Source organism: Suillus subaureus, assembly GCF_016647635.1.
Source record: "Suillus subaureus strain MN1 chromosome Unknown BJ212scaffold_21, whole genome shotgun sequence".
NCBI classification, from domain to species: domain Eukaryota; kingdom Fungi; phylum Basidiomycota; class Agaricomycetes; order Boletales; family Suillaceae; genus Suillus; species Suillus subaureus.
This window is the reverse complement of record NW_024538577.1, coordinates 289,736-308,687: the sequence shown is the minus strand read 5'-3', so window position 1 is coordinate 308,687 and position 18,952 is coordinate 289,736. Positions and strand designations below refer to the sequence as shown.

At 47.5% G+C, this 18,952-nt stretch overlaps 6 protein-coding genes across 6 annotated transcripts; 3 read left to right on the top strand and 3 right to left on the bottom strand.

Annotated features, from left to right (window-relative positions):
* Positions 1-858: 858 nt before the first annotated feature.
* BJ212DRAFT_365351 (chitin synthase III catalytic subunit-domain-containing protein) lies at positions 859-2,652 on the bottom strand. The gene is made up of 4 exons (XM_041343019.1): positions 2,066-2,652; positions 1,817-2,001; positions 1,281-1,766; positions 859-1,225 (listed from the first exon to the last, which is right to left on the bottom strand). The coding sequence occupies exons 1-4, from the start codon at positions 2,211-2,213 to the stop codon at positions 959-961; spliced, it is 1,086 nt and encodes a 361-aa protein (XP_041191782.1). The 5' UTR covers positions 2,214-2,652; the 3' UTR covers positions 859-958.
* Positions 2,653-6,785: 4,133 nt separating this feature from the next.
* On the top strand, positions 6,786-9,364 carry BJ212DRAFT_1362908 (cyclin-domain-containing protein). The gene is made up of 4 exons (XM_041335967.1): positions 6,786-7,265; positions 7,317-7,842; positions 7,894-8,578; positions 8,628-9,364. Exons 1-4 carry the CDS (start codon positions 7,031-7,033, stop codon positions 9,036-9,038), a joined length of 1,857 nt encoding a protein of 618 aa, XP_041191781.1. The 5' UTR covers positions 6,786-7,030; the 3' UTR covers positions 9,039-9,364.
* A 387-nt stretch (positions 9,365-9,751) lies between these two features.
* On the bottom strand, positions 9,752-10,763 carry BJ212DRAFT_1362905 (uncharacterized protein). Its single transcript, XM_041335966.1, has 5 exons — positions 10,573-10,763; positions 10,469-10,520; positions 10,343-10,402; positions 10,123-10,266; positions 9,752-10,039 (listed from the first exon to the last, which is right to left on the bottom strand). Exons 1-4 carry the CDS (start codon positions 10,624-10,626, stop codon positions 10,148-10,150), a joined length of 285 nt encoding a protein of 94 aa, XP_041191780.1. The 5' UTR covers positions 10,627-10,763; the 3' UTR covers positions 9,752-10,039; positions 10,123-10,147.
* A 34-nt stretch (positions 10,764-10,797) lies between these two features.
* BJ212DRAFT_1463308 (meiosis protein SPO22/ZIP4 like-domain-containing protein) lies at positions 10,798-15,411 on the top strand (the record flags this gene model as incomplete). Its single annotated transcript, XM_041338946.1, has 29 exons — positions 10,798-10,919; positions 10,982-11,143; positions 11,204-11,278; positions 11,331-11,390; positions 11,445-11,495; positions 11,554-11,756; positions 11,817-11,871; positions 11,921-11,958; positions 12,005-12,187; positions 12,235-12,256; positions 12,314-12,417; positions 12,470-12,554; positions 12,622-12,673; positions 12,730-12,765; positions 12,814-12,974; positions 13,037-13,092; positions 13,155-13,404; positions 13,460-13,474; positions 13,529-13,766; positions 13,818-13,858; positions 13,914-14,068; positions 14,119-14,215; positions 14,271-14,314; positions 14,360-14,551; positions 14,606-14,665; positions 14,717-14,815; positions 14,866-15,054; positions 15,105-15,172; positions 15,225-15,411. Exons 1-29 carry the CDS (start codon positions 10,856-10,858, stop codon positions 15,409-15,411), a joined length of 3,042 nt encoding a protein of 1,013 aa, XP_041191779.1. The 5' UTR covers positions 10,798-10,855.
* Positions 15,412-15,525: 114 nt separating this feature from the next.
* Positions 15,526-17,494, bottom strand: BJ212DRAFT_1482062 (WD40 repeat-like protein; the record flags this gene model as incomplete). Its single annotated transcript, XM_041340356.1, has 5 exons — positions 15,526-15,690; positions 15,749-15,929; positions 15,984-16,507; positions 16,559-17,197; positions 17,249-17,494. The coding sequence occupies 5 exons, from the start codon at positions 17,492-17,494 to the stop codon at positions 15,526-15,528; spliced, it is 1,755 nt and encodes a 584-aa protein (XP_041191778.1).
* Positions 17,495-17,690: 196 nt separating this feature from the next.
* BJ212DRAFT_1300631 (uncharacterized protein) lies at positions 17,691-18,664 on the top strand (the record flags this gene model as incomplete). The annotated part of the gene is made up of 2 exons (XM_041333015.1): positions 17,691-17,737; positions 17,800-18,664. 2 exons carry the CDS (start codon positions 17,691-17,693, stop codon positions 18,662-18,664), a joined length of 912 nt encoding a protein of 303 aa, XP_041191777.1.
* Positions 18,665-18,952: the final 288 nt, after the last annotated feature.

Below are 18,952 nucleotides of genomic sequence, written 5' to 3'. Positions count from 1 at the left end.
GTTGTAACCACAAACAATGTAATGCGCAACGTTTACATCAAACCAAATTATATTATATACTCACCATCTCACCATGCGGTTTATGCAGGTGTTGCGAACGTAGTTTTGTCTCAAGGTACACCAAGGCACACCTTTGTACACACATGTCCTTTTTCGTGGACTCATCACCTTATATCACCCCGCAAAATATCCATATCCCCTGTTGAGAATTTGGAATTGATGCCATTCACAGCCCCTCACTCGGTCCGACACCCTTCATTGGTAGACTGTAGTGCACATTGCGGACTCTAGGTGGTCTTGCCAATTACATGGACATGGTACATCTCCGGCACGCGCATCTGATCATCGGAAGTTGACAGGGATTACATCGCTGTATGGGATTGTTAACAATCCTTAGCTGTCTCCTGTGCTGCCGCAATCTTCCAAGGAAGCACACGGGGACTCCTGGGAGCCCAGGTATATAATATAATCATGACATGGTGATATCGTCAAGGACGGCGATCCGTACAGCCCGTGTACAGCATGATCCAATGCATATTCTTAATACCCTCGATATTCAGCGCAATATCTGTTACGATGGTATGGGGCGTTCATCAGATTCGAAGCATGATCGGATGTGTATAGATTATATGCATTTACACTGGTCTGGTCCCAGACTGCAGAGTGGTGTGATCATCGATGTCGATGATGTTCAAATTTACAAACGTTCTAAGATAAACTCCATCTTTACTCAGATCTGTGGTCATCTGGATATCTAGAGCAACATCAGAGTCCTGCGAGATAATGTAATGATCAGGTGGCCGGAGTCCCCGAAATAGTGCAGAGTATCTATCTGCATGATCATGTCACTTGTAAAGCATCCTGATCATGAGAGTGAATTAGAGCTGGTATCTGTAGAAAGTACCGTAAATCACTGTTGTCCATATCATCATTCACGTAATAGTCCTTTTCAAAGTCCTCAATAGCCTTCAGATGTTGGTGGATAAGCCCTTCGCGCGCCACCATATCCTCCTTGTCCGTAACCACCCTGGGCACCATACGCTTGCTTGCCGCCATAATATTGTGTACCACTAACACCGCCCACAAGGCTCGCGGCGCCAGCGTGGTAGCTTGATGCATCCTCCTCGTAATCTGTACTAGGAGCTGTAACTGAAGCCGTGAGAAGTGGGTCCTTAACTTCCCAAACCGCAGCTTTAGATCCAACAGAGAATTCCAGGTCTTCACGCTGTGTAAAATATATATATAGATAGACAGAACAAATAAACGGGGAACAAACGCACCGTGATACTGTCCCAGTATTTATAGACCATCATAACACTCAACAAAACACACAGAGTGAAGAAGAACAGGCCATCCAAGTAATGCGTGATGGCATTACATATGGTGACGCTGAAAGCGAACAGAAGAACTTGAGCAATCGCGTAGAACGCGATTCCAAAGATAATGTCACCGAGGGGCCAGCGGTCGTCAAGAGTCCGGAATACAAGAACGAGTTGTAATATCGTATATGTGGCGACGCACAGGATGGGCCAGATGAGGTAAACGACGAAGAGTGCGATAGGTTTTGATGGGGAGAATGAAACATAAGATTTGAAGGTGGCGATAGAGATGAAGAATGATCCTCCGAAGACGGCAAAACAGCATATCCGGAGGAGCCAAAGAGAAAGAGGTGTCCCGTCTTCAGCGAATTGGAACCCAACGAAGCCGTTGATAAGCAGACAGCAGTAGGCAGTTGCTACTAGACCTGTATAAACTGCAGCAAACCACTACGTACATTTGGTATAGGATCATCGCATGATTTTGCATGATAACTCACGGGATAGCTGACGTTTGCAGTCGGTATGATTCCCGAGTCTAGGAACATTGCGAGAAGTTCGATGACCATGTACAGCCAAAAGAACATCACGATCTCTTTTCGCCCAACTGCGGTATACTTTGAGCGAATATGATAGATCATAATTGCAGTCATGATTATTGCAACGATGTGAACAAAACATGTGGCTAAACGGATAAAAGTCAGCCTCGATCGGTGAGCACACTACACCAATGGTCTCGGAATACATACAAGGCTGGAAGATAACGGTCTGGCCGATTTGAACGTTGCGTGAGTAACATGTAGGCTCTATGCCTTGTCCAGAGGTGCCTATCAATGGACAAATGACGAGAGCAGCAGTGCTACACACTCCATCGAAAGAGCCAAACGTGATGGTCATGGTTCGGCCTAGATAAGGGTAATTAGAAGGGTGTTTTCTGAGCTTTTGATGGGTGAATGTCGGGTGACGTTTGGAGTGTGCGTTGGCAGGGCTCTGGCCTGTTACGTTCAACGCGCTTTGTGAAGAGATTGAACAAAAGTGAGCGAAGCGTGATTAGTTCGAACGATCCAGACAGGATATTTGGCGAGTCTCCAGCTAACTGGCCTGGAAGTAAACCACCTGGCGGGTGGTTGTGTGAAAAGACAGAGAGCGGGCTGGTCGCCCTATGTGAACGGGGTAATACTGTTCAAGCCGAGATGGCAGACAACGACTACAAGGTTGAATTATGATCCCACGCCACCTCCAGGCGAGTCCAGCATGCTTGCCTCTCCCTAAACCCAGTGCAGCAACTTAGAATCGACGACTTGTCCTCTCGTGGTCTTTCTAGGACATCATGATGTTCTCGTCGATCAAAGGCAGCCGGTACGCTCGTTATGTCCACCTGAAATGAAGTCAACGACACGACACGCCATTCCACTCCTCTACTACCACGGCGAAGACATGTTTCGGAACAGTTTCTTCAATAGACTTCTTTTGCCTTGGTGACCTTGCATAAACATTTCAATATAGCTCCTCAAGGACTCTACATTGAGGACAATCGATTCTGATTACAATTCAACACACTGTTTAGGAGAGGATGCCGCGCTCCATTGCAGGGCAATTCCTGATTAGGTCAGATTAGGTGCGTTCGCCCTGGCCCACACCCCGCCCATGCCGGATTGTTAACGTTGTACGGTTCGGTTGTTGGATGACCCTTTGCGGACTGAAGCAGAACAGAGCAACCGGTGACTGCAAGATCCGCGTTTTTTTTTTACGCAACGTGCGCCTGGTCAGACACGGTACCCGTTGATATCTCCCACCATGTCACACGTAAATAACGGATCACCTACATATGCCTATGATTTCGCCGCACTGTGGGGAGAATGTACGTGCACTGCACAGACGCTGCATTACCTTTGTTAAACTGTTCTGACATCCTTAGTCTGAATACCACGTGCCTCGCCATCACATCATACACGAACACGTGTACATAATTACTACAACAGCCCATGTTACTGGTTACAAGTATCAGTATTAGAACTCGGCTCTTCAAATCCAGACACCTTTCGTATTTCTAGTCTGATCATGACTTCTGCGAACACCGGAACACTAGTGCTGACGACATTGCACACGCTGATCTATGTGGGAATTTCGGGAATACAGTGCGTCACCTTGACTATTCAGTTTGGAGCATAACAGAAGTATCTCCTTTGGGAGTAAGCCGTTAGTATCTGAAGACTGTAGCTAACTGAGCTTGAGTCGTACGCCCACTCCCATGGATGGGGTAACGGCCTTGCTCCATGGTTCTCAAGGATCGTTTTGTGACACGCGATTTCTTTCGGATCGTCCGTTTCAAATCAACGCACACACCGGCTGTGATTCTTCGCAAGAAGTTTTCAGCGCCAACAGCGGCCAACAGCCACGTTGGCACAGAACCTTACTGGGTGGCGTCTTACGAACCTTTTAGTTTCCTAACATTCTAGGCCTTTGACTACAAAGTGTTACAGTACTAGTTCGTCTGCTGAGATACTCCGTGGTTCTATTGACCAAAAATGAGCCCTGGGCCAAGTCTTATTCGTTACCGCCAGACCAATGGCCACAGCCGAAGATCAAAAACATCGAAAACCCTTTTCCTTGCGTTCATCAAATGTATAATGACACCGCAGGGTCACGTACTCGCAAGTTTGGAAAGGTTTGTTTATAATCAGATCCGGATGGCCTGGCTCAGCCATTTTGGTGTGCCACAACTCAGTACTATGGATAGCAGCTTCTCGGAAGACTTCCTACAGCGGAACCCATGTGGAAAGTACTAGTCCGCACTACGCAGGCCGAAGCCGCGCATCCTTCACAAAGGCCATTTCGACCGATATTTCAAAAAACGGGTCTACCCTCATTTCGCGGGCTGAATTCGACCAAGATGTCATTTTAGCGACAGTGAAATGCCTCGGTGATTATAGGTACAAGCGCAGAATCCATTTGGTCTGAGCTGCGGAAAGTAGCGGCTAATACTGTTGTCAGCCAAACACGGCCGATGATGATTGAACGTGGCATTGTCAAATGTCGATATGGTTTCTGTGATTTGCGTCTCAGCCAACTTGGCTACGGTTTGCTCGCCTCCATGGGCTGGATTACGCGTGACAGTCATACTGCAGACTTGTACATGCGGCAGAGAAGACGTCAAATAGGGCCGGTTAACCCGTTGCGTAGCGATGGGGCCATGGCTGTTTGCCAAATCCGTGAAAGTTCATGGGGAGCGCCTATAAGTAGATTGCCGTCTATTCTGGACACTGACTCAGTACAGCAAGCCCGCTGAAAGTCCATGATGCGGCGTTGAGTCCAAATCTTCATATGTACGCCACTTTCTCCGCTTCAGGCGCATGGAAATCACTGTTGACTTGTGCCAAGTGATCAAGGAATCAGCACGATAGCGCCTTGCGGGGACTTCCTGTCTCCTGCTTAATACTTGCGATTCAATGGATGCGGCTGGGCTTACCGGATCAAGTTACGTTCAATTAACCCCTCGCCTGCCGCTGCGGCTGGCTTGATATCGAAGATGAACTTCGAAGTGATATTGGTGTTTGACGACTGCTTACCATCTTGGCTAACCGCTGCCCACTAGCCCTGCCACCTGCCTCAGCTTCATCAATCAAGCGAGAGCTTATGTGCTACGTTAGCCAACTCACACCCCAAATGTAAAACAGCCTTCCATGACGAACATTTGTTTGTACCCTCACGTACCTTAGCCACAAGGTGTCAATAGTGAGAAAAGCCCGTGCACTGATTCCGTAGCATACCCCCTGTATCGTGTACTATGTGGAAAATTGTCGAATTCTCCTGAAACACTCCTGAGAGCCACGGCTTTATAATTACGTGGACAAAGCGTGGCCTGGCCTGACGCGGCGATATCCATATTGATCAATATTGCGCGGCTACGTTGAATTATCTTATCTGTTTTTTTTTCAGGTCAAGTAATACTCGTGGCTGTACGCCGCAAGGCACCACGGGAACTTTATGAAAACAATGCTTTTGTCAAGCCTTTGTAGTAATTTTACGATCTTTCACTTCGGGCATGCATGGTTCACCAAGAAGATTCGTATCGCTACTCGGGGCTGCACTGTGAATGGGTGTGCCACGGCATGCTGTAGCTATCTTGGTACCTATCCATAAAAGTGACTCCAATCGGATGTTTTGTATGGCATTACCTGGCCCTTGATCTGAGCTTAGACCGGTAGGTGGTACTACCGCATCTCATCGTGTCACATTGAACCTTGCAATATTTTCCTAGAAACAATTGGGAACTTCTTGGAATTCTGCCGCGAGCATTTACCATGGCATTTTGACGGGAAGTGGCATCTTATTCACACCTCCATGTTATCGTAAGTTACCTCTACCAGAACATTTTTTGATGTATCATGGCTCTGAGGTGGTGGCACCCCCATTTTTAACACAAAGGGTAATTTGTTGACTTTTTCGTGTGTCCAGGTTGTCTATGCCAGGTTGACGGTAGTCCTGTGCCCGATCGGCACAGCATCCGACTCAATCACGGGAGAAGGGTGTCTGTAAATTAATAAAAATGACTGTTTTGGATGAACCAGGTCCGGAAACTTACCGCCTTGGAAGGTAGTATAATCACTTTCCGAAGTCGCATGCCATTGCTATGGATCGTTGGTAGTTTCTCAGCAGAAATCTCACGTCACAGCTGAGCACCGCGGGCTTGATGAAAACATGATCTTTCAAGTTGGTTCTTACCCATTGCAGTGTGCATCCTAACGGCGCCGGACCAAGATTTTTAGAGTTGATTCTCGTACTTAGTAGTCGGTGCAAGAAATCTGATAGATGATTAGTGATTACTCCGTTTGCCAAGCGCTAGCGGGATACACTAGCGCGAACAAGTTACCCGTTGAACAATGGATATGGGTAGGCTTCCCAAGTAGCAGCCCTGATGATCAGTGACTTGACCGAGTCCGGACTCTGATCCGGGTGTGGCGACAAAGAGTAGGTATTGTAGGGGCACCACCTCTCCATTGTATCTGTCATAATTATTTTACATATTGAAATAAAAACACCGAGTTTAACGAAATTGCCGCTTGCCGAATTGAGTAATTTTACTGATTACTGGCGTTGGCACACGCCAAGTCACGTGGGGGTGAAACCGAGATCATGGCTAGTACTTGTTCCAGCACGAACAAAGGAGACGATGAGACGCGGCGTCGATGGAATTGACCGCGGCCAGTAAATTTATAAGTGTGTTTTGAAGAAGGGAGCGGCATCGAAGTAGGAAGTCATGTGACTATGAGTTACCTAAATAGGAAGTAGGTTAGTGGTAAGGCTATGGGGATTCCCTGGGGAATCCCCTATGCCGTTGATGCCGATGAAAAAAATGTTAAGCAAGTAAATAAGGTTAAATCTGTGAAAATCAAAGAAATTTAACGGGTACAAGTCAATCTTAGCAAAAAAACGTCTAAGATCTAACGGAGCGCGAGCTGTTACTAAAGACTACGAAGCGGGCTCGGAGGCGCTGCAATTTTGTAGTTCTTCCAATTCAATCAACTCAACTCAACCCTTAGCATTCCGGGTGGCTAGACACGGTATCCCCTGTTTTTGTCTCTAAGCGGAATATGTCAACCATGTCCGCCAATTTTACACCTTCAAGCAATACATACGACATTTCCTTTTTATATATCTTCATGATCCCGACACTTGTATCTACAGCCCTCCCGAACTGAAGTTCCTTCCTCATGGCCCTTTATACTCCACCATCTTTGCCATTAACTCCTTGTAAAATGGGCTCATCATCACGTCCGTCCTTGCCCTCTGAACTCCTAGCGACTTGGTCTGCTTGGCGTCCATTAGGGCAGACCGGTCTCCTGACTCCTCCAATGTCGGCTTCTCTACCAAGGCTTGGTGCACCACAGGTGACGTCCTTGCCACCCATTACTCATTTTGATCGTCAGGTATCATACATGCATCCAAGTACGTGTTTCTTTCTTTCCTTGTCATGATTAGTTTTTGATCTAGCCAAAGTAACACCTCCGCGTACTCAAGACGCGTCGACCTGGTCGCGACCCGTACAGCAATTACACGTCGCTCGTGTCTCACCTGAACCGTATGCGGACGAGTTGGACCAGCACGTGCATCCCTTTGAGCAAAAGGTTGCAGCGTCTGAAGACGTTCCTCGACCCATTGATTGGTTTGACGACTCTCTAAAGAGATCGTCACATTATATCGCAGAGAAAACTTGCGAAATGATATGCTACCTATGGTTCTCTGGGTCACTTTCGAACTCTACATCTACCCAACCACTCACTCCTCCCTACTCCCCTGAAATTCCTGCCGCTACTTCTTCCCTCCAGCTCGCTGCATCACCGGCCTTTGTGTCCTTTATGCAGAAGTTGCTAGAAACCACCCAGGTCAGCCAATCGGTGATCGTCCTGTCTCTCCATTACATATGGCGACTCAAGGAACGTAATCGTTACACCGCTGGTTTACCGGGAAGTGAGTTTCGCATCGCAGTCGCTGCCCTCATGATGGCAAATAAATTTCTTGACGAGTGAGTCCGTCGTGCCTATTCATGTTATTGTGTTCTCAAGTTTTATTCTAGCAACACGTACACCAATAAGACATGGTCTGAGGTTTCTGGTATCGAGTTGGCTGAAATCACCCGAATGGAAAAGGAGTTTTTGATGGGCATTGACTTCAACCTATATATTTCGAAGAAGACGTACGATTCATGGATGCACCTATTGAGGGGGCTCGTCCATGCCAAAGAAAGAGAGTGTCGTAGATGGCGTCATACTCGCACTCGGCATCGGACGCCTCGTCATACTCAACCGATGTCTGCAGCACCAATTCGTTCCTACAGGTGGAGGTGCCACTCGATATCCCATCGTGCACGTTCAACCTCGCCCGAGCAACCTGTTCATCCTCGTACATATTCATCTTCGTATCATGTGACACCACCAAATCCCGTTGTGTCGCCATGTCTTGCCCCAGGTGTGAAACGCTCGGCTGCTGATGCGTTCTCACCTACATCGTCATCGTTTCACGGATTACCGCCCTTGAAGCGTCCCACTGGCATGACTTTGCAAATTCCAGAAACCAATTATCCAACTGCACCACATTCGGCGTCGCCAGTTGAATCTTTGCAGTCCTTTGCCAAGATGTCGTTATCATCATCGCCACACTCGGTACGGTCCGCACAGTCCAATCAGTCACACCAAGGTGATACACGCCCGAAAACTTTGGTAGCTGCGTACCGTGCGGAAGGACCCGTGAACGTCCCTCAAGTATGTGCTTTCTCCGTAATTCACACGATTTGTCTCACATTCGTGGTAGAACCTTTATTATTACTCGCTTGCTGGGTCATCAACTGACTATGCAGCGGAAGAGGAAAGGGTGCGTCGCAAAGCCCGATTGCGGTGTTACCAGCCTCAGCCTCCGCCTTCGCCATCTTATCCGCCACCTTACGTGCCACAGGACATTCAGTCCGAGTCAGTTAGCCCTTACGAAATACATGTCGACGTGCGAGCTGTGCCTCTTCCTCACCTACACGATGCTGTCTGGTCTCGTAAGCTTGCTCGGCCTCCTTCGTATGGCGAAAGTTCTTTGCAATTGCCCCCCTTACGGGAAAACGCAGTTCCGTCGGCTCCATTCGCCAACGCAGGACCACCTGGCGTCCATTTTTACTCAGCTTCTAGTCAGCGGGAATCACCCGCATATCCTTATAATTGGTCTTATGGCAGATAGTCCTCAGCTACTCATTTCTGTTTAATGCACACGATTATTGCATCTCATCGGTTCCCCTTTCACATCGAACTTCAACTTACTTAGCACTTTGGCCATATCATTTCGTTGCACGCAATATCATTCATTGACACTGACATACATTCTCGGCATCTTCATTTGTATTTCACTTACATTTCCACTCTGTTATCAGAGATCAACCAGAGATTACATTACCCTCATAGTTAGCTACTACTGTACGAGAAAGAATGCCAAACTGGCCAGTACTTCGAAGTCGTCGGAGCTCGTAGATTTGCTTGTGAACCAATTGCACGCTATATGAACTTGATATGATGTACTTATTAAGTCTACTAACAATGGCAAGTTGGCAACAATTTAGACAGTGCTGTCATTGGTGCGGCTTGACAGATTTATGGCCGAAACAGCCTAAAATTTCGATGTCAATGATATGATCTTCTGAGTCTGGAATGTATGTGCGCAGAAGCCATCTTTTTTCCGCATAGGTCAGTGAGAATAACGATATCATGTCTGATCATGCTCAGTTCCGCACTCCGCGGTCCCCATCCTGTCATCGGAGCCCTGTTACAGATCGCGCGCAAGACTTTTGATGCCCCTGCTACAAGTACGAGTTGATTTGTCTGCGTGGTATTTGGCACGGATAACTCCGTGTGCCTCCCGGGAGACATCCATTTCCCAGTACTTTGTACCCCTATGTCCTCATTGTAACGAGACTTAAGTTCTGGACACGTTCTCACCATAATCAACCGGTGCAGCTCAGAAATAGGTTGGTCAGTGTGACGAAACGAGCTAACTTCATACGAAAGTATTTAGCGTTCATCCCGGAGTAATCCATCACCACTGCAACCAGAATGGCATGTGTAGGAATCATATCACGGCTGGATGAATCAGACGGATACCAGTCTGATAGATACGCATGGATCTTTTCCGTCCTACAAAGGCATTGACAATGAGGGCTTTCATGTCGGACTTGTTCCTTACCACGCCTAGTAATAGCATGAGGACCATTTGGAGTTACATTTGACAGATTTCGACGCCATACAAATGCCATGTACCATCGCCAACTCACAGGTTAATAATGATGGCCTTCCGAATTATTTGGGGGGCCAGAGATCGGTTTCAGTGTCTGACGAGACAGATTTTGATCTCAATTGAGCCATGTTGGAGGAAAGGAACGCCTGGGTGAAGAAGTAACCGGATAACAGACCCGTCACTAAAGAAAAGTTCGTTTCGATCGAATTTCATATCAGTCATGACTTAGTATAGGTGATGATTTTGGGTGGACTTACAAGCACCACTGATAATAGTTTTGTTCCGGCCAAAGCCCATAAATCTTGAGCCGACTAGTGCTGTGACGCGAGTAATAGATATCAGACGGGCCGTTACAAGGCACATGGCATAATATCAAAACTTGCCTCCTGCCAGGCCCGACGTCAAGCCAGCAAACATCCCGTCTCTCCGAGCCTCCTGACGATATGCCATCATTTCAATGTCGATAATCGATGCAAATAACACGAACCTTCCATGCGGCTGCTTTGAGCTCTTCCACACCAGGCTTGTGATCTAACCCCATTGTCTGTGTTCGATTGTGCAGCAACAAGGCGGCCGTAAACGGTAGAAGTTCTAAATTAATTTTTTTGGAAGTACAAACAAAAAACTCGAGGAAAGGGGTTAACTTAACCGACCGGATTTGGAGTTATACTGATTTGAACGCGTTTCGTCACACCACGTTACGCTGTGACGAGACGCGCTTTACACGCCTTTACACCCATATTTTGTTATCGGAATAGTGATACTGTGATATGTCTCCTGTGGAGAAGAAGAGTCGGGCTCGGAGTCCACAGGAACTATATGACGAAATCAGAGGTATCAATCTCCGGCTCTATCAGACGTATTCACATTCCTGATGCTTCCCGCTATAACCCAAGAACTCTTGATCAAGACCAAACCGAAGCTGAAGGACGGAACTACCAAAGATGAAACCGTAACTGGGGATTTACATAAGATCGCATCGCTTGCACAGACATTCACAGAACAGCGCCTGAAGTCGAGCAAAAAGAGCCAGTTATCAGATTTTCTTGATCAAGAAGGTTCGTATCATTGTTCGGCATCAGTCCGAACAAACATGAAACCCAAGTGTCTCGTTTTAGGTGTCAGCCTGTGGAATGCATCCGGTGTGGTCCGTCTAGGCTCTGCGCTTGACAGCCGCGTTGTCGTCGCCGCTTGTATGCTTCTTTGTTTGCTATGATCGGTTTCACTTAACGCCAGGCTTGCCAGTACGGCTAGCTGGTTTTCGCCTCATGGAAGCAGGGTTGGAACCTAAGCCGGACACTGAAGGTTGGAAGAAGTTCGGAATTCTTGCGTGATTGTCGCTCATTTATGTCCTATCAGCATTATTACATATTCTTCAAATTGCGAGCAAGACTGGCGCAACCCTGTCCGGTGTGTTTTAACGCCAATATTTCGTATCTTCAAATAACATTGTGGGCCACGGATCCAGAACTCGGCCACAATGACACCGCATCGAGCGTGCTAGCTTGTGCGGCGAAGGTTATTTTTTCCTTGTTTATGTTAATTGTGGTTGGCATTAATTTTCTCTCAAAGTATGAAGAAGCGCTGAGAAATATTGACGACCCAAGTGGCACAAATCAACAAGCCAGGGCATGCGTTACAGCTGTCTACCTCTCAACTAGAATGGAAGCGGTGAGGACTCTAATCCTTGTGATATGGAGGCGTTGATATATTTAGGACCTCGCGAAATAGGCTTGGAGGGAAGGAAATGAAGGGTTAGCGGCCTTTATGGCTGACAAAGTCACAGGTTGTCCCTGAGTCCTTGTTGATATGAACCGCTCTGATCGTCCTCATAGAGAATGACGGACGGCTCGTGCTCCTGTCCAATCATGACGTAAGTCCCATTCGGTCAACTTACTTCTCATGGTAAACATTTTCAGCGAGAGACGCTTGCAACTAAGCTTCTTGACATTGGCAAATCACTTTTGAGAAGTTGCTATCAGGATAGCAAATTAGCGCCGGAAGAGAATAAGGCTAATGAGGCTATTCGATGGATGCAAAAGGCGTTTGCCGTCATCGAGCATCTTGATTGCGCGTCCAATGCTGAGCTCGCTGAGCTCAAGGTGACTATTTTCAAGTATACTGATCACTCCTTATTCAACCTAGTCAGAGATCGGTTCTCAGGAGTCTGGGTAAGTGAACTTGGCTCATTCTGTGGTACAACTGGGTTCAGATCGGCCCCCTATTAGCCCGTGGTTACTTCTTGTCATCATCCCAGGATCCAGAGAATTTGATCAGAGCGGAAACCGCGCTAGAAGAAGTTATTGCAACTATCAATCCTTCTGTAGACAACGTAAGTTACTGCCAGTGACGTGCTCAAGCGGTATTTACCCACGTTCCTGTAGGTAAGCTCCGAATACCAGCAACTCCGATGGATGAAGTTGGCTGTCATAAAGCGGCGAAAAGCTGGAGATACTGTTCTTCTTCAAGGTGAACTTTCCTGTACCGGAATCTTCCACATCTAGTGGCGAGTTGAATTACTCACGTTCTTCATTAGCCCTACAAGCTATCATTGACAACCTGACATATTCAGAAAGCAATCTTACCGAGTGAGTTTATGGGAATGCTGTAATCCACTCCGCTTTCTCAGATCACGTTTCAAAAGTGTCCTACAGGAACTTCGGACGCTTTCTCAGTATCAGTAAGTCGTCTGATACGGGAATGTTCCTTTGATTTAGTGTGGGCATAGCCAATTAGTCACGAGTGTAACTCAGTACTGCCTTCATCGGGCCTTGCAGTGCTCTTGGAGCACAGACGCCGTGGAAAGGCTTCTCATATCTCTCATATTCCATTGTTCCAAAGATGACAAACACGATAGAGCCATACAAGATCTGCATGCATCTTTCAAAGGTAAGTCTCGTTTCAACCTTGTTGTTGTACAGCTTGTGCGAATTATTTACCTTTCTGCGTAGAACTGAGTGATGTGGAGTTTGAGCTTCTCAAAGCTCCGGCCACAGCTTGCATCACGGTGCGTGAATAGCCTTCATTCCGCTCATTCAATTATATTGGAATTTTCGAACATTTCCATAGCTTTTATGGCAATACGGTGATCGCCATTACCATGCGGGGCGATGGAAAGAAGCTGCGGATTGGTTCAGTTGCGGCACACATTCTATATTTACAAGTTTGGGTCCTGTCAGCAGCTCGAGGTGTTTTCGGAAGGCTGCCCTAGCGCATCTTAAGCGAAAGGACTACGCTCATGCGGGGTCGATCATCCGGCGCTGTCCTGACACAGAAGCCACGACGCAATATGTAATCTTTCTTATTGCGGTTTATCAAGGTCTGCAAGCGCATTGCCTCATAGCCTGATTTTATCTCACCTATAGTCATTTCAGGACTGGAAGACGAAGGTATCTCCATTCTGAAGAAGCCTGGTCACCTCTAATCGGTCGGTCACTTATCAGCGATGATATCAATTCGCAATATGGTACACGCCGTGGACTTCGATCGCAAAATGATTTTATTGGCCTGCCGGCTGGCACATGACTTGGATATGAAAAATCTTCTTCTGAATGTGCTGAAGGCTCTTCTTGAAACGCTAAATTTCCGAGAGAACGTGGGGAACGTCACTGAAGCTATGACGTTGGTAAGATGTATAATCAGGCTTATCGTCAAGCTCCTTGGAGAACCCGCTGCCGATTTGTGAGTTTTTGCGGTGTTAAGCATCGAGATGCTGAGCTGAAATCGCGTCAGGGACCGCTTGGTTGCAGCATTACTACACCACCTGAAGATTGGTTGGTCGAAATTTATAGACTACTCACACGTATTCTAACGCGGTGAATGTGGAAGCGGTGACTATTGCAGAATCTTGTGAACAGCCTGCCATACTTGCCAGAGATGTATCCTGGCTCTGGAGGACTGCATACAACTGTGCTATCCAAGCTTGCTCGGATTGGGAAGACAGAGAGGATCAAATATCTGAGATCTTTGACGCAGCGAGACGAGTCAGTGATTTTTTGACAACAATTTTCCTGGGTTTAATCCCATCACGCAGCTTCTCGAACTCTACACTCTACACGCAACTGTAGATGTGGACCAGGCTGTCTACATTTACATAGTGAATGCCTCATTTGCATCCGCCTCGGGCCGTGGTACGCACCCTCGACCCTCCCTGGAAGACTACAGCAGCCATAATTTTCTGCACAGTTATGTCTTTCAGACGTTTGCGGTCGCAAACAGAATCGATTGAAGTACGGCAAGGTCCTCTCTCGAAACCTTCTACTGATTTGCTTCAGTCTGAGAAATACCACGATCTGTTCAACGAGATCAATCAGTCATTACAGCGCATTAGCAAGGTTTTGCGAGAGGAGAAGCTATCGCAGGAGGACCTTCCTCGACTTGAGTCATCCTTGCAGATTTTACGAGTTTTCATGGTCGAAGCGGCATGTCACTTGTCAGATTGGACGACGGTCCTGGCTACAATTGAGGAACGGTTATGATTCCCTGTTAACAAATCACCCAGGAACTTATTCTCCATGCAGGAAGCATCTCGCTCCGATCGTGATTCGTTGGAGACGTACGAGGCATTCGCTGACGCTCTAGTGAGACAGAATAGCTCATTCTGCGCATGATTTGTTCAACGTTACTCCTAGTGGGAGGACAAAAACTGTCCCATACATGGTAGATATTTATTTTCAACTTCACAATCAAGCTCATACCAGCCAAACCTAGTCCTTTTCACAGCGCTAGAGGTAGGTCCGCGTGGAAGCCGTCAATTACTTGGCTTAATTCCGCATTGTAGGCCACACTTCACGCATGTTTGGCCCGCGGGCACTTTTCTCTGGAGAAATTTTCTCGCTGGCTCCGAGCTATATGCATTATACTACTGACAAGAGCAACAGGAGCCGATCGATCCAAGGCAATTGGCTACGTGGATCAAGCCATCGCTGTCCTGGAAGAGCATGGCGACGCTAGGGACGGCGGTGACCTGGTAAAATTCCAGTCTCACAGTGTATCTTGGCTCACTCATTTATACGGAAGCTCTATCCTCTGGACGAGCGTCAGTGGCTTCTGAGCACAGCGTACAACACTGGCCTCGAGTGTCTTCAGTCAGTGGATATCTCATGGGATGTATGCTGACACAGGACTCATCTACCTTAGCGCATCCATGGTTGATGAAGCAAAGCGTTGGTTCGAATGCTCCACCATTATCTGCCGCTTCGTTCCCGATGGTAGGCAACGCGCAGAAAAGGTAGGCAAAATACGATGGAAAATTAGACCTCACGGCATCCCGCAACAGATCTCAACAACCTATAGCGACCTCCTGGCACGCTACCCGACTAGATGAAGCGATCGCACGACCATCAAACAGCTTTACCGTCGCGACTGGATCACCCCACATCTGTACTATTATGTGTGTCTGTTCTTGTATCTGTAGCAAAAACCAATGGACTACGCATTTTTATTGCTGTGAGAAATGACGCATTTGATAGAGTAGTACGCGACCGCGAGTGTTGCCGATAGCCAGGTACTCGCTCTCACGGGAGAAATCGACGGATGTTACGTGTCCGAGAGGGGTACTTGACGTGGGCCAGTTCCCAAATGCTGTCAATGACGGGCAATGGACCTATGTAATAACGCATTAAGTTGAATGAAAGCTTGGGAAAGATGCAGTATTGGCGCACCATTCGCATCTGATCTTTTTTATCGTTACTTGCAATAGCAAGTAATTGGGAGTCGTGATTGAACCGCAACGTTGAGATACTTGTTGTCAGGTTCCCAATCGTCTTTAAAGTTTTTGGTTTGCCTCCCTCAAGATCGACCGTACTCTCTGCATTGTAGACATTGACCAAACCTGTGTTTGAACTTGGGGGGGCATATTGTGAGTGTGAACACCCGCCTCACAAAACGAAAACGTACCCAATGGTCAGATATTTTCCTTGGCCATCTCCACCAAATAATCGACTGCCGAACCCGCCTTCATCCTGCCATCGTTTTACGCATTTGCGCTGCCCAATATTCCAAACATAAACCTGTGAATCTTCTGTCAAGCCCAGAAGCTCGCCTGCTCCGGCCTTCGACCACCACAGAGACTTCACATTCGCGTTTGCCTTGAGTTCGCCCATAACTTGCGCTGCACCTGATCGCCAATCGACAAGATGAACCTGGCCTCGCCGTCCTGCAACAGCGAGAATTTCCCCTGTTGGGTTGAAGGATGAAATCTCCATGCTCGCGCCTTGATCCTCACGACCCGAAGAGAATGTGGTGCCCCATAGGCCTCGAGGGGAGCGGTGGGAGGCTCCAGACTGAAGGTCGTACGTGTAATAGAAAGGTCGTGGACCAGTCATCAATATGGACGTGCCGCTGGGGTGGAAAACAGCATTGGTGATAGGAAGTGACGGGACGTGAAGAGTTTGGGCATGAGGATTCGTGAGACCGTCAATCTACCAACCAGGTTCAAATTTAAGTACAAAAACATGAGAAGCAACACTCACATGGAAAAGCCTCAAGCGACGGTCTGCACTTGCAGTCAAAAGGACGGGAATGTGAGGCGAAGGATGAAATGCAACTGTTTTTATTTCGCCATCCGCTGGCGCAGCTTGGTTAGCATCTCGCAATCGCTCAATCGAGAGTGTGCTCAGGAGGATAGCCCTTGACTTGGTAGTCCCCAAAATTCCAGCCGTTGATGCCAGTAGCTCCGGCACAACATCCTCCCCACTCTCAGATCTAGAAGCTGACGATCGTCGTCTCTTTGCACGTTCGCTTTTCTTGCGCGCAATGGATGCCCAATCTGGAGTTGGGTTTATGTGTTCGAATTGCCTGCGTAATCTGCGCTCGTATTCGCGTCCTCCCACTGTATCATCAGAGGGTGCGTCGCGCAGTTTGCGAAGACGGTTATTTGATGCAAGTGAGACTTGAACGTTTACATCGTCTGGGTCTGTCCAAGCGGGTGCTTTAGTTTTTTTGGGCTGCTGAGGGATGTCCTGGCGAATAATGGAAATTTCTTCGTCTTCATCACTTTCTGGGACCTCCGGTATTATGAGCTCTTCGTTATCTTCCACACCAGACTGTACATGGTCTTCAGGGGCCTGGCTAGACTCAGATAGTCCAGCATTGTCGTCCACGAAAAAAAGCTATATGTGATGTGAATAATGAAGCGTAATTTCGAGTAGTTCTGCACATACATCTGAGTCGAGCAAATTTTCAAACTCTCGTCCTACTTCATGTTGCCCATCCTCTGCCTCTTCATCAGATATTACCATGATTTCCTTGCCAGCTTTCTCAGGAGCATATGGGACACCGAATAGTAAGTTTTCGAGACGCCTCTCCTCATCGTCTTTACTCGCGTCATTGAGCAGGTTAGCACCTAGTGGGACTGGTTTATGTTGTATTTTGCCTGTCTTTTGACGTTTCCGAGGATTTTTGACCATCGTGACACAGTGTTATCACAAGTAATACTGTGGTGAAGACTTGGTGGATGTTGTGAGCAATGTGCTTCGCTCGAAAGCGCCGGTGGCTGTGTAGAGCTTAAAGATCTACTATCAATCGACCTCAAATCGTCGCTAGTTCGCTATCATCTTGCATATATGCTTAAATCTGATCATTCGCCACACACAATTCTCCCCCATGTGGAATCTGTCGAGGATCCAAGTCCTCCAGACCTTCACAGCCAGGTGCGGTGGTTCTTTTACTGAGATCGTTATCAAGCATGTATCACGATCTTATCAGGTTGTAGTCGATACGCAGAACCAACTGAGTATCAACCGTCTGTCGCGGACGTCTTACAAGTAAAACGGTACCTGCAGCGCAAGCTTCCTATGGAGCTTATTGACAGGATTATCGACGAGGGATGTTACTGGCCACACAGTACAGTCTACATCGAGCGGCCCATCACTGTTCCAATTTACAAAGACGGAAAGCGTTCCGAAGTAGGAATATATATAAGATCGCTCCCTATTGGCGTTCACGGCACTGAGGGCGACTTCAGGTTCGTTGAGAAGGACTTCGAAGACGGTGGTGCAGCTTGGGAGAAGAAGTTGCGAATTGGCGGACTGGACGACACCCTGCCGTCCGCACCGGTGCTATCAACGCATCCGTGCAGAAAGATAGAGTTTCAGCTTTGGACTCATGATCAACGATTGCGCAAGCAGTTTCCTCATACATTCACCGCATCATACGTATGGTGCGATGTCAGCATAGAGAAATTACAAGCACCCATTTCTGACACCATCGAATGGCCGGCACGTTTTCTCTTCGACGAGTGCAACGCAGAGCTATCGATCATCCCACGAGACACGGGCAGTCCGTTCTTTCCTCCCAGCATGAAACTGCTAAAAAATCTCGCGGCAAAGACTTCAGGATCAGACCATACCATGTTTTGGCACGCCAGTGATTCATTTGACAAGGATGCTGATGGTGACTGTTTTTGGCAGTTTCTTGATAAAACCTTCGACAGGCAAGCTGCCAAGACCGCAGAAGTGGGGAAAATGGTGCGCAGCTTGCAAGTAGGAGATTGCATGACCCTGTTGGCTCATGCTCGGTTTCCCGACTCCGAAGCTACAGTTCATGAGGCCAGGGTCACTGTGTATTGGGCGGTGTAGCATGTCACTTTATCTTCCAATTTCAAAACATGCTGTACCCAGCAGATATACCGAACCTCCTTCAATTCACCATTACTTACGAGCCGAGCTCATTTACACTACTTGCTACGTTACAGAGAAGGAATCTGTTCGTTACAAATTTCCATGACATGTTCTATGTAGTGGGCCCATTCCACGTCGACTTGCAGTAGGTAACTTAATTAGTCATATACATAGATGGGCTACCCCCCACTAGTACTGCGAACACACTCTTTGTATGTCTCAGAGCTTCTGAGGCAAGCGATGCCA